This window comes from Amblyomma americanum, chromosome 4 (genome assembly GCF_052857255.1).
Source record: "Amblyomma americanum isolate KBUSLIRL-KWMA chromosome 4, ASM5285725v1, whole genome shotgun sequence".
NCBI classification, from domain to species: domain Eukaryota; kingdom Metazoa; phylum Arthropoda; class Arachnida; order Ixodida; family Ixodidae; genus Amblyomma; species Amblyomma americanum.
In genome coordinates this window covers 199,762,839-199,778,440 of record NC_135500.1, presented here as the reverse complement: position 1 = coordinate 199,778,440, position 15,602 = coordinate 199,762,839, and the positions used below count along the sequence as shown (strand labels likewise).

Here is a 15,602-nt window from a genome sequence, read left to right as displayed (position 1 = left end):
ATCTTCAGCACCACGGTACTGGGACTCGGAGGCGGCGAGCTCACGGGCCACTGGCCACGAGGCATGCAACGCTTCAGCCACCAGCCAGCAGCTGTTAAGGTGAGTGCGCCGACGTCACTGTGTGGACATTTCTAGTTTTCCCTGACGACAGCAAAGTTGCGCTGGTCGTCCCACTGATAGATTAACCGCTCGTCGCGGGAAATGGTACCGCACAGATTTCTCACCACTGTTTATGTATCCCAAAGAACGTGTATCAAGGTAAGTTCCGTACAACAAAGCTCGGCTACCTCCCTTTACCTAGTACTTTTACGCAGATGTCATTTTGTTGTTGTTGATCTTGGGTACAGTTGCACACAATAACTTCTAAATTACCTCGTACCTTTATGCGCCATTTGTTCGATGTCCAGCGCGCATCTTTCTATGATTCTTCAATGTGCGCGAGCTATCCGTGCTCGCTTGCGGCTTTTGTCTATCGGGCACTAATTCCGGTTCTCTAGCAAATTTTAACTTCTGTGTGCTCGTATCCTCTTAATATATTTACTCTCAAGAACCGAAGCGACAGTACTAAATTCATCCTCTTGGACATCTGGGGTAGGGTTACTTGTATTTTATATTTCATAGTTGTCAGCAAATTTTATTAGAGGTCTCGTTTCGTACTCTCGCCGTTCTTTGAAGCGCGTATGTTTCTAGAAGCTGAAGCATCATTCAGTGCTCAAGAGGGTGCCAGTAAAAGAAGCATTAAAAGGAAAAAAAACTTCATGTTGCTGTTGAAAACAATTTATGGGATCATTACCAGGAACTCGAAACTAGCGCTTCTAGTCCACACGGCTGCCAATACGTGCTATATGGATTTGAACATTCAAAAGTAGCTCGTCGGTATCATCCGTGACGTAGGAAAGGGAACGACCGAATAGCTGCAGGACAGTACGTGATTGGCCGCTAGGCTCAGCGGCACTGGCTCGTAACGGTTCCCGCCGTATAGGTATCACTGAAAGAGGGGTCAAAATAAAAGATGGTTTGGTGCTTGGTGTTCACAGTTCACAACGTCAGCAAAAGTGTCACGTCAATTTCAACTCAAAAAGTAGAAAGAAAAAATTTATTGCAGAGGTCGTATAGTAAGCACACGCGATGATGGCCTGCATTCAGATGCTTGTAGAATGCGGCGAGTTTATCGGCGGTAAGTGAACCAGAGCTTTGCGCGCACGCGTTTTGTTTGATCTTTTTCAGCCTCACCTGGAGTAGCCTGCCAAGTAAACTACCAGGCAGACATCTACAGCAGACGACAACTGTACGACGACCCTGCACCGCTCCCTGTCACGAAGCTCACACTTTTAGTTCTCGGCGTGACCGGACGGCGCGTATACGGTGGCGAGTGTGGCAGTAACAGGTGCAGCCATAAAAACTTCCACATGTGCCTCCACGAGCACCGCCCAAGCGCAGTGAGCCTTAGTGCGTTGCACCGGAAGGTGAGGAGTAGAGGGGGGATCGAATACAGAAACAAGAAATACCGCTTGAATCACGTCAGAAAAGTCAAAACGTAACCACATGATCCTTTTTACGTATTCAAAATTCATCTTCATGCCATAAAACTCCAATGTATACCGTGTGTCGTAAAGAATGGTCGAAGGGGACTGTAAGAATCTGCAAAATAAATGCTGAATAGCTTCGGCGGCAATGAAAGAAACAGCGCAATTTTCTTTCTTCTACAGGAACGTAAAACCAGATAACTTGGTTAGTTATAGGAATGCGTCGACACCGATGCCACTTTCGTGCTGCATCGACGCGTTTCCACATTCATCGGTAGGTTCACGGACTACATGGGGCAGTTCGTTGTGTGGAACGGAATAAAATAGGTCTTCTACCCACCCTCAGAACGCTGTACTGGCTCCATGCACTCCTTCCTTCAGTATCTCCACTAAGCTTGAAGAACTCAATTTGGCGGAGGCTGTCAGGAGCGTGGTTGGTTGAAGGAACTGCCCCGTTACTTCGGCCGAAGGCCTTCTTCAGTCACAAGTCCCTTGAGCGGAAAATAAACCGCGCCTGTTCGTGGCAAAAAATAAACTGTAGGCGCTCCGTAGGAGTTCCCCGAACGCCTTTTGAAACACTGGGAGACGTAAGTCCTTTTCGAGCTTGAGGGCCTCAATTTTTACTTTTACTTTCATCAGTTTCTTGACAGTATTGCTGTCGTTCCTAATGAAATTTACTCGGATTTTTCTTGTAGGACATCAGGCCGCGGAAAGACGGTACCGCCTTCCATGTCTCATTTAAGCGAGCCGATACCATTCCCACGGAAATACTCCCAGGCCGAGTGTCAGAGCGCCTTGTCCTAGCCAGGCAGATTGTAGACGGCCGCGAATACCTCTTGGCTCCTAATTTGCACTCTAAGATGAAGTTCTGTTTTCCATGTTACAAATCAACGGCATACTGCTGAATCAAATCCCCGATGAAGTAGGTGGCACCCTATCGGCCGCCACAGTTTTCTTCAGAAATTGGCTGCTCATTTAACTCTTCGTTACATCTGCGATAGCTATGACAGTTCTGTGTATTACAGTTGATGGTGTAAAAAAGAGAACGAGAGAAGTAAATGTCTGCGTTGCTCATGACGAGGGCTGGAAGCAGATGCACCTGACAAAGCTATGGGATTGGGTCTCGTCGTGTTCAACAATGTGGCCGCCCCCGGCACATACACCAGGCGGTGTACGGACCGCTGGATTTACGTGACACTCGCGACCCCGTCGTTGGCTTTGGCGGGGCTGCGGTGGGGTGTCGCTGATATGATCACGCTCTTTTCTGAGAACAAGTTTTTCAAAAAGAAAAATTTCTTCGTAAAACGTTATTTCAAGATGCAGAATGATCCATTGCCCACCGATACACTGAGCCGTCGGAACGCTCTTCATTCTCAACACTACTTCTTTCGCATGTATGGTGCAGTATGTGCCCAATGTCATCACATGTCGCTTCTTGTGCTAAAGCTGGACAAAATATGTTTGACAGTGAACTCTGAAAAGTTATATTATGAATTCTGTCCGTATCTCTCTCCGTTAACGAATCAATCTTGATCACCCTACGCGGATACAAATAAGCTATTCAAAGATGTTGAGGAAAAGTCGACTCATTGCCGACTTCATCTCTAACCACGAGTGACCTGTGAAACATTTACAATGGATTCGAAAGAGCTCTCAATGTTGGAAATTCTGGAAGGGAAAGCTTAAGCAAAGCAGCGCACTCCCACTAAGCCCCTAATAATTTTACCTTATCCTACATCCCTTCCCTCCCCGTGGAAAGAAGAAAAAAATCTTATCCCAGAAAAGAGCAGCCGCGGTGCAGAGAGTAGAGTAGAAGAGTAGTTGTACGCTGGACACCTTAAAGATTTGGCTAAGGCAACTTGTGGACACAACTTGTCTCCTTTCGGAATTGATGAGGAGGGCGACGGCTAGGTACTGGGCCCTGCCAGACACCCGCCACATCCGCCTAAACGGCTAGATCCGACGATGACCTTTTCAGTTCCTCGCGGAATACCTCGCCCTATTGCATGCGTTATCCGTAGACTACGTTTAAACGTGGCATTCACGCGCAAATACTTGCACTTAATAGGACAAGCGGACTCCCCGGAATGTACCACATGTGGCGTGCTAGAGATTATAGAACATGTTTTAGTGGCGTGTCCAGCGTATGCACGTGAAAGACTCATACTGGCATCTGCTCTGAAGCCTATGGACACATCGCTCCTCTCTGAGGATTTGATCCTCGGCGCTTGGCCAGATAGTTTTAGAACTGTAAAGGCAACGCGAGCGCTCTCACGCTTTTTGAGCGACACGGACCTTATCTCGCGTTTGTGGTGTCAGAAAGTGTGCCTTGTTTTTTTTTTTAAGGTAGTTTTTCATCTGCCTCCTCCCATCATCATCATCGTCCCCCATCGTGACCTTCTTTTATCTCCTCTTCCCGTCCCCCAGAACAGAGTAGCAGGCCAGATATTTATTTATCAGGCCAACCTTTCTGCCTTTCCTATCAATAAACCCTCTCTCTCTCTCTTGGCTAAGGCTAAACGCATATTATTAGTGGGTCTGTATTGTAATACCGCCTGCAACACTGATAAATGCTCACAAAGAAAACTTCCAGTTGTCTTCCTTTTCGACTAAAATACGCAGTAAAAGGAATTTCAGCATTTTCGCCGTTCAAGAGCTGGTACAGTTTCTCATGAGCAGGTGAGGATGTAGTTGCACCGCATTTCCCAAGAGAGCGCCCACTTCCGAGCCTCCCTGCAGCACATAACAATAGATGGCGGCACATTGGCGATAATTTGGCTGTATCCATCCTGACGTCGATGCTGGCATAATTAGTGTATATGAGCTCCCAAAGAAAGTGAAAGCGACTTCGTATCTCTGTAGTCCTATACCGCTCTTTTTAGTACCGATGTCTTTATACTCTCCCTTCTCCTTCCATGGTTACTACCCTCCAGGCGGTCCCCGTGGCAACCACCATGCGCTTGTGCCTTACGCTCTCGCTATACCTTAATCCGTCCACAGTATCCACTCTACTGTTAAGTTTTCCTATGTTCTGGTCATACCCTCCTCCTTCCACGCTGACCATCCTCCGATTGGGGATTCCTCCACTCTAACCACAGCCTCCTCCTTTAATCGTAGCACGGTGCCCGAGGTAAACAACCTCTGGTCACATATTCCAACGTTCTCGCCATACTCTCCTATTTCCGCGGTAAACCTGCTCCTCGTTCTAGGGCAACTGCCCACCGGTTTCTCCTTTTTACGCCCTCGCCACACCCTCCAGATGGTGCCGGTGGTAACCACCCAGCCGTTGCGCACTCTACTGCTCCCGTCATACCGTCCTCCCTCGGCGGTAACTATAATCCGAATGATTCCCGAGGCAACACACTCAGCGGTTACGCCAACGACTACTACGACATAATACTACTACGACGACGACGAAGCGAAACCCAGAAAGGGGCACTTAACAGCTGTCGCTGTAAAATGATTGCAGGATTGTTGGCCCAAAAGCGGGGCAGACACCTGAGATAGCTCTTGAGCATTAAAAGTCACAATAGCCTAAATGTGACTGCAGTCTTTATTTTTAAGAGTAAATTGCAAGGAGTATACTTTCAGAATAAAAAAAAAACATGATAAAAAAAAACGTGAAAGCATACTGACCCTGGAAGCGCACACTACTAGAGAACTTCACTGGCCGGGGCTACCCGAAATCCCTGGCACGTCCCTGCCTGTGGATAAGGCTCATGTGGGTAGCGAATCTTTCCTTCCAGGTCTGGTTGTGCCTTACTTTTCGGCTGAGTCCGGACTTGGCCCAGCAAACGCGTCGGGCAGAGAAAATTTCTTCCGAGCCCGGGTTGAGTCTGGTCACTTCAAAGAGGTAGTGCGGGCTCCCAGCTTCCCATAAGCTCTCCCTAAAAATCGTCTGGTATATTCGTAGAGCAGTGTTCATTTATACTAATTGCAGACCTTATCTTCCAGCATAGCATATGTAAATTTTGAATCTGTAACCCTGCCTTTATAGTTTTTCAACGAGTGCTAACAAGACTTTTTTCTTTACCCTTGCTTATGGACACACGTTACCTCTCACGACAAGTTTCTTGACGGTTGCAGCAAGGCAGTGAGCGTTGTCGTTGCGCTATAACAGGGGATAAAACCTGGGAGGGCGGAACACCTTTTCGCACAGCACAGCACCTGGGCGGACGCCGAACGGTTCTAATCCTGCCCGGCGTCCCTGCAACTGCGCTGTAAAGCTGTCTGCGTTGTCCTACCGATGAAGTGAGAGCGGTTAAGTGTTGCGCCCCTGCACCATGAGAGGGACAACAGCTAGGCTCAAATTTTCCACACCTACACGAATCACGTGACCATTCACGGCTCATCGCTTTTCAGTCGTGCCAGGAGATGACTGCGATACAGAGATATTATTCTTTTGATTGATATTTTATTTACTAAAGGTCTATCAGAGGACACGAATACCACCGTCGTGACCAGAAGCGATTACTTTTTTAGGCAGCTGTGAACCTCAAGATGAAGTCGTGCACGCATGATTTGATACAATAAAAAAGCGATTAATACTATTCCAACACCATGGGACTGGCATCGGCAGTTTAGTAGTTGAGCATCTGGCTCGTTTGCTAGAATCCCGGGGTGTGCCCCAGAGCCGCCGGTTACCCACTGTTTTTCCAATAGATACCAGCTTTCCCTTTTTCCTAGTGCAAGGCGTCCAATGAGTGAACAGCTTGGAAAAAAAAAAGAGGCTGCCACTGTCTGGAAGACGTTGAAGTAACGAGCGCTAGCTTTATTGGCCATACGTAAAACGAAAGTTTTTCCGCATCTCGCGGGGCCAGTGAAGAAAACCCTGAACGGTTCGGAAAAGTAAACAAACTTTTCCACCTAGCAGAGCGATCGACGCCTAGCGCCATCTATCAGAGAAATTGCGATGCACGTCTACCCGTTGTTGAGTTGCGCCGTTAGGTTGGGCCCTCTCAGGATACGTCCCGTTATAAAAAGAAAGGAAAAAAACTGCATAGTGGCAACAACCTCTGCCCCGTTCAAAGGGGATGCTCCTACCTTCCATCCATCTCAAACGGAATTTGCTTCGGAACTTGCTTCGTTTGGGGGCTCAAGGTGGACCTAGAATTCGGCTACCAAATTCGGTACACAGCTGACCACGGATGGGTTCCCCTTGTTGTCGGAGTATATAGATCGGAACGAACGTACGCATTATAGACGGCGCTCCAAGTCTGAGTGCGAGATGTGCTGTTATCTAGTTGCTGCCACAGATGGCGCTGTGATCTAAGGGTGGTAGCAGACCCCACGAAATCTCCAAACGTGGTGATTAAGAGCTCACGCTCTTAAAAAGTGTCTGTTGCAACCTCGTGCATATTAGACAAGTTGGCCACGGAGCTCCTTGTGAAAGTTGCCCATGCGCCATTAAAGATCAAATCATTAGCACCAACTGCCGCCCATCGCAAATAGAACGTCAGTTTCAAATCCGGAAAAGCGCAACACGAGAAGCACGATAAGAACGATATCTTACAGCAATGGGATCGTCGCTATAATGAATAGCACGTCTTTTAGCTTCATTTGATACAAAAGCACTGTGGTTCGGACGTTCCATCTTTTCATCACACTCGCACGCATGAGCGAGCGGAAGCGGCAGTCTCCATTTGATCTCTCGACCTATCAGAGGATGCCTCGCTCCATCCGAGAGAGCCTTCATCGTCCGGAACGCAGGAGACAGACAACCACAGCAAAAAGATGAGCGAGCGGAGCCCATGCAGCGCGTGCAAGCCTATTTCTTTTCATCGATACCCACTCCGGCGGGCCATCAAGCGCGAGCGCGCGAAATGCGCTCGGTCGGCGAGCGTGTTGGGCGAGCATCGGACACCGTTCTCTGAATTATAGAAAACGCGTGTTAGCGCGCCGCGGCCACCTGAGCATCGTCCCCCGTGGCCCACAGAGGTCGTCCCGCAGCCAGGCCCTGACTCGTATGAGCGCGGTCATCGGGACCCCACAGCGGCGTTTCGCGACTCTCTTTGCTCCGGCAGGTGGCGCGGCCGCTCGGCGAATAAGCTAAACAGAAACAGTTTTACACTCGAAAGAAGCTCCAACGCCTCCTCCGCGTAGAGAGGACCGCGCGCCTTCTTGGCCGCGTTCAGCTCCGCGGCGCCAACTCTGCGGGAGAGTTGGCCGAAGGCGGGCGTCGGTCGATGTGTCCCAGAAAACCATTCCGCGGCATTAAGAAAAATGACGCCCCCCGTTACGACCGCGGCCACGAACATTTGGGGGCTCCCTGAAATGAATCTACCCGTCTAGCTCTTTCATCAATAATTCCGCGCCGCTGCCGACCGCCGGCGCTCCCGCGGAAGCCAGCAGAGAAGGCGCGGCCCAGCCTTGCTCTTGGCTCCTTCGCTCGCGTAGGCCCTGCTTCTCGCAGCGGCGGCGGCGTTTTTACGATAGCGGCCGTTTACAAGCGCCAAAAGGGGGCCCAGGCGCCTCGGCCAACGCCGGCCGGAGACCGCGATGACGACCATGGCTCCTCGAGCTCCCTATACCGAACGCTTCGGCCATGAATTGTGGATGAACGACTTGGCTCTCTCGGACCGGGCTCCCACGCGCGCGCGCACACACACACACGCGCGGAGCCTGTATCTAGCAACAGCCTTCTCTATAACCTGCCCCGACCACCACCTCCATTCCGCGACTCCTTCCCGCCGCGGGGAATCGTGAGGTGCAGCGCGGCCCCTAATTGGTTTACACCCAACCAATCGTGGCTGGCCGCGTCGTAGTCTGGACAACAGCCGCCGTTCGAAAGATCAGCGCGAACGCATCGCGCGGCTTCGCTTCTCGCTGGTCACGCTGCTGGCAACGGACGTCGCCACTGCTATCGCGAACGGCCCGGTCGGTCGCTGATCAGTTTTCGTGGAAGTCGCAGTTCTCATCTCGATGAGGAGTAGCGTGGATTGTACTGCACACACAGAGCGGGGGGAAAGACGCTTTGTCGATGATCGGCCTTGCTTTCTCATCACCGATGTGCCGCCGACGGACACGAGTACCCGGGGAAATCGCGAAAGTTCTCCGAAGGCGACAGAGAAAAAAACCGTGGTGCATCTGACGCAGTAAGGATTCCCGCGTACGCTATCCTAGCGCGCGAATGGGCTGTGCGAAGCATTAGATGACGTAGAAATGCTAGTAACTAAGTAGTTCCATAAAGCACGCGCAACGGATTTGCAAAAAAAAAAAAAGACTATTCCACAAATGTGTAGGAGAGTTATCGAATTAAATACTTCTAGGCATACGCCAGGCATGGCCAGAAGCTTGAAATCCGCGACACCAATTTATGTTTGGCCGTGGTCTGCAAAGGAGGTTTTCCTGAAAAGCGCTGCACATTTACGCAGTATGAGGGCAATATGAGCTCATGGCATTGTAATTATAAATTCAACGCAGAATCTTCTTTTAGCGTTGACACAACCCCGCTTTTTTTATTGACACTTTCATCTTCATGTTACACAAAACTTGTGCAAACTTGTTTCGTCATATATCCTGAGTGGCTATAACAGGACCAATTGATCGATGTACCGCAATAATTGAGCAAGCAATAACAACACAGCGACCATAAGATAACAACTAAGTACGGGCATTACGACATCAGTGTACCGATTCTACAGAGAGTACCAGCAAGCATAGGTGAATATTTGTCCTATTATACCACTTATACACTCAAAAAGAAGGCCTTGATGGGCATGGAAACACTGCGTGCAGCTTTCACGTTTGAAGGTATAGAACTTCAAATGAGAGAGCCGTGAAACTTTATTAGCCAATCGACCGTAAGCATTTGTGGCAACCGGAACACTGGTGACGTAAAGGAGCTGAGGGTCATTATGTATTGCTGTTGTATGTACCATGCCGGCTACACTTAATACATGAGCAGAGCCCAGAGGAAGGACATGCATCAGGTGAAATATTGGTTTTGTAGTATCCGATCTGCTTGAAAGGTAATAATCATTCTGCATTCTTTTATAGGCGGCTAATAAATTCTAAATAGGCCTTTTATATGCTGCCCCAAGGAATAGCAGTAGCTCAGATTGCTATGGACAACTGCGAAATATAGAATACGAAAAACCGCTACTCCAAAACATTGACGAGCTTTTAGTAACACGTGGCAACCATAAGCTAGCTTCGAACATTTCTTACGTATATGCGATTGCCAGTTCATATCTGAATCAAACATGACCCCTCAATAATCGAACGAGGCTACTCCCTGTAATAAAGCAGTATCTGAAAATAAATTAAACCTACCACAATTGAGCTCTTTTTTTTTTTTGGAGTGAGAAACCATGTATTTAGTTTTGTCAGTATTGATATTTATTTTTTTTTCTAAGCCATACATGAACTCTCTGTATTGATAATAACGTCGAGCACGTTTAAATTGTCACTGAAAAAGATCGGCGCCGCATTTTCTGAGTACATTAAAGCTTCGGAATAGAATAAAATGGATGGGAAATCGTTAACATGGAGTGAAAAAATAACGGGTCCAATAACTGAGCCTTGAGGTGCCCCGAAGACTACTCATTGAGTTGAAGACACGACACAATTCATCGCTGCTCTTTACTGTTTGTCGGAAAGTAGCATTTAAGAAGCAGATGAAGGCATGATAAGAATATATGAAACGCATATCAGCAGGGTTCCCAAATAAGACCGAAAAAAGACCAGACTGATGGAGAGCCCGGATGCCCACTCAACGTGGGATGCCGCACAATCCAACGAGAGAACCGTTGCTGCCAGGTAAGGGATCTTGGTTGGTCGCATTGCAAGGCGGACACTAACTTGGCATTGGATGTCCCCTTCTACGTCGCCGCAAAGACACACTGGACACCCAGGGTAGGTAAGTAAGCGTCGACAGCAAGGCCATTTTGACAGCGGTTTCCAAAATCATGGTAACCCCAAGTCGTACGCTTTTAAATACAACATCCTATGCACATGTAACAATGGGGGAGGCTAGCCGTACACGGAGCAACAGGTGCGCGTACGCTGTGCTTGAAGCGTTATTTTCTTGTGAAAAGGAGACTCGAATTGTCCAGGCAAAGGCAGGTTACTTGAACTGTGGCCTCACTGTTCAATCATTCACATACTCATTCCTCATGCGGCTGCTACAACAATTCCTGAAGTCGAGGCCTTGGGAACCGTTTATCGACTTCGTGAACCTTTATTTCAGCGTTCTTTATCCGTGCTCTCTTCTCATTTCCGCGTACCTTCAGTCCCTTCAGCCTCTCCTCCTTTTCAAGAACAGTCAATCAGATTTCGGTCTGATTAACCACTCTGCTCTTCTGTTCTCTGCCTGCTTCACTTTTTAAATCATTAAATGCTTTTAGCTCCCGTTGTCGACACGCCAGAACTGAGGAGAACACGGAGCCGAACCTGAACGAGCATCGGCGAAACATCAAGTGCACCCGCTCCTGGTAACTTAAGAGCTGCGCTGCAGCCGGTGCAAAGCATGTATCAACAACAGCGCCTTCATGGTCCCATGGCAGTAAAAGCCATCGCGCGGCACCAGGAAGCCTAAGTTCTGGCCGGCAGTCCGAGAGGTGCACGCGCAGTCCTGGTTGCACATGATGAGCGAAGCGGCAGCGCTGCGTGAGTTGACGTTATTACGTAATGCGGGTGCTGCCGACACAGATCCCGTGGCGCCATGCATCAGCAAGGTCAGTAACCAGCTCTGGTCCCGCGAGTTACTATACAATAAAAGTAGCAAAGGAAGCTGAGAGAGCTGTCAATCGCGAAGGAGGAGAAGGAAAGGCAGGAGGGTTAACACGAAGGCGAAACCGGTTTGCTAACCTGCAGTAGGGGAAAGGGAAGAAGGGATACAAAGGTGAAGGAGAAAAGGAAGTAAAAGAAAAATGAAGTCAGCGTGCGAAGTCAGCAAGCGCTTGTATCAGCAATGCATCCTGGCCAATTCCCTGCCGTGGGTATGTGCCATTAAGCTTGACGACATCATCGTCATCACCATCAGTAAGCGTGCGGTAAATTCCCAGCTTATAGTGCAGGCCCGACGCTCTCAAAAAAGCGAACCAGTGCCTGGGAGGCCTTCACCGCTGAGGATCACTGTGGCCAGTGTACGAGAATCTTCATCTCCCTCAGCTGGCGTGTTTCTAGACGCTCCAGCGCATGCCAAAGAACCTGCGTTTGGGCACTGTATGCATGGCATGCACAAAGAATGTGGGCTATAGTCTCGTCTCACCCGCAGATGGCACATGCAGAGGTATTAGCCATAGGGTTGATGGTTGGTGAAAGCTACACCAAGCCACAGGCGACACAGCAAAGTTGCTTCCCGCCGTCGTAGGCCGGGTGGAAGTCATTGTGGAGGTCATGGTTCAGGGGTTGCAGGCGTAAGTTCGAAAACTGGCCGGAATTCCACAAGGCAAGCGTGGTCTCCCGCGCCAGTGTGCGAAGCCTGCCCGCGTCGTCTGCTCTCGAAATGGGGATCGACACACAATCGCAGTCATGGTGGGCAGTTCGCTCAGCCTCGTCCATGCGGTGATTGCCTGCGTTGCAGCTGTGCCCGGGTAGCCATTGGCAAATATTATTAATGTGACCTTTATTGATGGCAGAGTGATATAGCTTTCGGATTTCCGCGGCCAGTTCTCCATGGGATTCACGGCGAAGTGCAGCTTGTAAGCTTTGAAGGATAGCTTTGAAATTAGTGAAAATAGGCCATAGCTGGAGGCTTTCTTGACTGATGTGTTCAACGGCGACACGAATTCTAGAGTGGTTAGTTGTGCAGAAAAACGGCTGATGTGGGGCGCTCCCCATGACTTGATTACGCTACGCCTTTCTTGCAGTGCAGTTTATGCTTATATTTACTCTCGACGAGAACAATATTTGTCAATTTTTACACTGCAATATAGCAAGAGCCAATTTAGGGCCTTAAAGTGGCCAGTGTGGCTTAGCATGTGCACTCTCCGTGAGCAGGGACGCCTTTTCACCCATAGCGAAAATGCTACAAGAAGCGTGGATCACTGAGACTTACTACATCATGCTCCCATTGCTCCTGATGGCACATGCTGCGTAGGATAGTGCATATTACTTGTCTTCCGTCTCCTTTGCTTCAGATAATCGTATTTATATTCTCGACAGTCGACGCTACGTAATCTCCGAACACGGGGTTATGTTCATGTCATACGGTACCGCAGTGGCAACTACGCCCACAAAAAGAAAAGCTATAGCCGGAATTTTTACCCCTCCGTTGTTTGCCAGCAGCTCTCTGGCACTCTTGGCTGAGAACACAAATTTGGTCTGGAAGAAAAAATAAACTCGGAAGCATTTTTATAAACCTAGAACGCAGACCGAAAACGAAAAGAACGCAGATAGGCGCGCGCGTCTTTGCAGTGGAATAGAAGAAGAAGCGGAAATCTCGAGAACTACCAGCCATGGCGAGCGTCGCCCTAGCCGCTCTGCTTGCGGTCCTGGTGCCGCAAGCAACTCTGGCAGTCATGAACGTGATTCCGCCTCACCGCCTGGTTCACCTAGACCTCAAGGGTGCGCCGCCCAAGGCATCCTACTTGATCAGGCTCATCCCCACCCTCAAGAGGTTGGGCGCCACGGGGCTGCTGGTCGAATACGAGGACAGTTTCCCATTCGTCGGTGAGCCTCTGCACGCCCTGGCGTCGCCGCGGGCCTACACGCGCCAGGACCTGCGCTCCATCCTGGACACCGCCCGAGACAACGGTCTCACCATTGTGCCACTCATCAACACATTCGACAAGCTCGAGTACATTCTCAAGCACCCACAGTTCGCAAAGTACCGCGAGATTCCCACTGATCCCAGCACCATGTGCCCTTCCAACCCTGCTGGAGTGAAGCTCATCCAAGATATCCTAGACCAGATCCTGCACTTTCATCATGCCAAAGATCTGTACTACGTGCACATCGGCTGCGGTGACGTTGCTGCGCTGGGCATGTGCAAACGGTGCACTGCGAGGCGGTTCGACCCGGCCGACCCAGGCTCGTCCAGCTCCAGCAGGCGGTTCGGCCGCTACGACAGATACATGCTGTACATGTCGTACGTGCAGCTCATCACCGACTATCTCAAGGAGAACTACGGGGTCAAGACGATCGTCTGGCACGACACACTCGCCAAGATACCCAACGAGCTGTACCGCATGCTTCCCGTTCATCTTCACGTCGAGGTCATGGTGGCCACCTACCGGACAGACTTGGAATTCAGCAGCTGGCTCAACTTCGCATCACGGTTCGGAAACTCGTTGTGGATGGCCACTTCTTTCAAGGAAGTCGGCGATGTGACGGCCGTCTACCCACGTCTGAAGCAGCGCATCCAAAGCCATGCCAACTGGATCGGTGCCATGAGAGAGTGGAGGGAGCACGTCCGTTTCCCAGGCGTCGCCCTCATGGGTCCGCAGCGGATTAGCCACGATTCGCCCCTTCGCGAGCTTTTGCCGGTCAGTTTACCGTCTCTGGCTCTCTGCCTGGCTATGGTGCGGAAAGCTGGCGAACTGCCTGCTTTGAAGAACGGTTCCTCCCCGGTTGAAATTCTTCTCGGATGCAACCGCACCATTAGGGTAGACGATGACAGCAACATGCAGGGCATGGGCTGCAAGTTTCCAGGGTCTGCGATCGTTAACGAGCTCGGCAATCTGGAGACGCTCAGACGCCACTTGGATTTGTTGCCTTACTTGCCGCGTTGCAAGCCCGAATCCGCAAAGAAGCTTGAATCATTGAAGACATCCGAAAGTGAGGACAAAGACTGCATCAAGAATCTCCACTCTCAGTTGGCTGAACTTTCAGCGCTAAACGTGTCTCTGCGAAGGGCTCTCGAGGAAGTTTACAGCAGGGAGATTGCCGATGAATATGCCACGGCTAGGATCACAGCAGTGATGGCGGACATTAAGCAGAAGCAAGCCATTCTGGATTCGTCCGGCTCGCTTAACGTTTTTCAGTCAACTGTGGGAGCCAGGTACAAGATGTCAAAGTGGCCACGCAGAGCACCAGCTGATCCTGACGAACACGGCGCCATCCGTTCTCAGCAATAAACAAAACATCATTTAAAGAAAAGCGTCTGCTGGCGGTTTCTGTGTGGTTCTATGTAATGGACGAAATAAAGTAGCCGCTGAATGCTTCATAACGTAGCTGTGAAATAGCTTCGGATATTTTATAAGCGTATATTTCCGCAGTGCACTCTGCCTGTAGCCGCTTATCGTAAAGCTGAAATTTGGGCGAGTCGGTAAGCATTCATGGCGGGCAAACAGCGCAACAAAGGCAGGACAAAGAAGCACTTGCCTTTGTCCCGCCTTTGTTGCTTCGTTCGCCCACCATGACCGCTTATAGTACACACTGGGTGAGAAACAGAGAAACCGTTTTTTTTTTTTGGTGGAAAGGCGAAGAGGTGCACTTGCTGGGGCGTTGTAACACGCGATGCGGACAGCGATGCGAGATTGCAGCAGAATCTCAAGCACTCCTTTTTACGTGAACATGCCACAGATTTGTGAAGACACTACCCTGTATTCCGTGTTTTGGTGTTTCGGAAAGCACCGAACTGGTTTTTTTTTTTCTTATCTGACTACTATTACACACTTAATCACGTCACATTATCTCGGATTCCAGGGCAAAACAACGCATACGCGTAAATCGGCCAAAAAAACACATAACATGCTTGAAAGTGGCTTTTCCCATGTGCTGCACAGATCCGCATTTCGCGAAGCACTGTGACAAATAGCGCATACAAATGATATCGACATGTGTGCCTGTTGATGGCCTCTATACTTCGTAGAATGTCACCATGGCAGGAAAGCAACCATGATAACGAGCTCGATAAGAAAAATTGCGGGGTCGCTTTATTATCATTATGCGACGAACATGCGTTAGCGTCAGGTCTTCTTGTTTTTAATTGCTTCTTTCTACTTCTTTTTTCTCTTTGAATTTTCTTATATACTTTCACATGTAAGTTCTTTGATAAAGATTCCAAACTCAATTTTGATTAGCAAATTCCTGAACAACTTTGCCGCACTCTTTCCCGACGCCTTCCTAGTCATTCTCATTTTTCTGGAGTCATTATTCGTCATTTTTTTTATACTGAGTCAGTTTGTT

The 15,602-nt window shown here is 49.4% G+C and overlaps 1 protein-coding gene across 1 annotated transcript; it reads left to right on the top strand.

The window, feature by feature from the left end:
* Positions 1–12,910: 12,910 nt before the first annotated feature.
* Positions 12,911–14,548, top strand: LOC144129968 (hexosaminidase D-like). Its single transcript, XM_077664021.1, has one exon. It carries the CDS (start codon positions 12,929–12,931, stop codon positions 14,546–14,548), a length of 1,620 nt encoding a protein of 539 aa, XP_077520147.1. The 5' UTR covers positions 12,911–12,928.
* Positions 14,549–15,602: the final 1,054 nt, after the last annotated feature.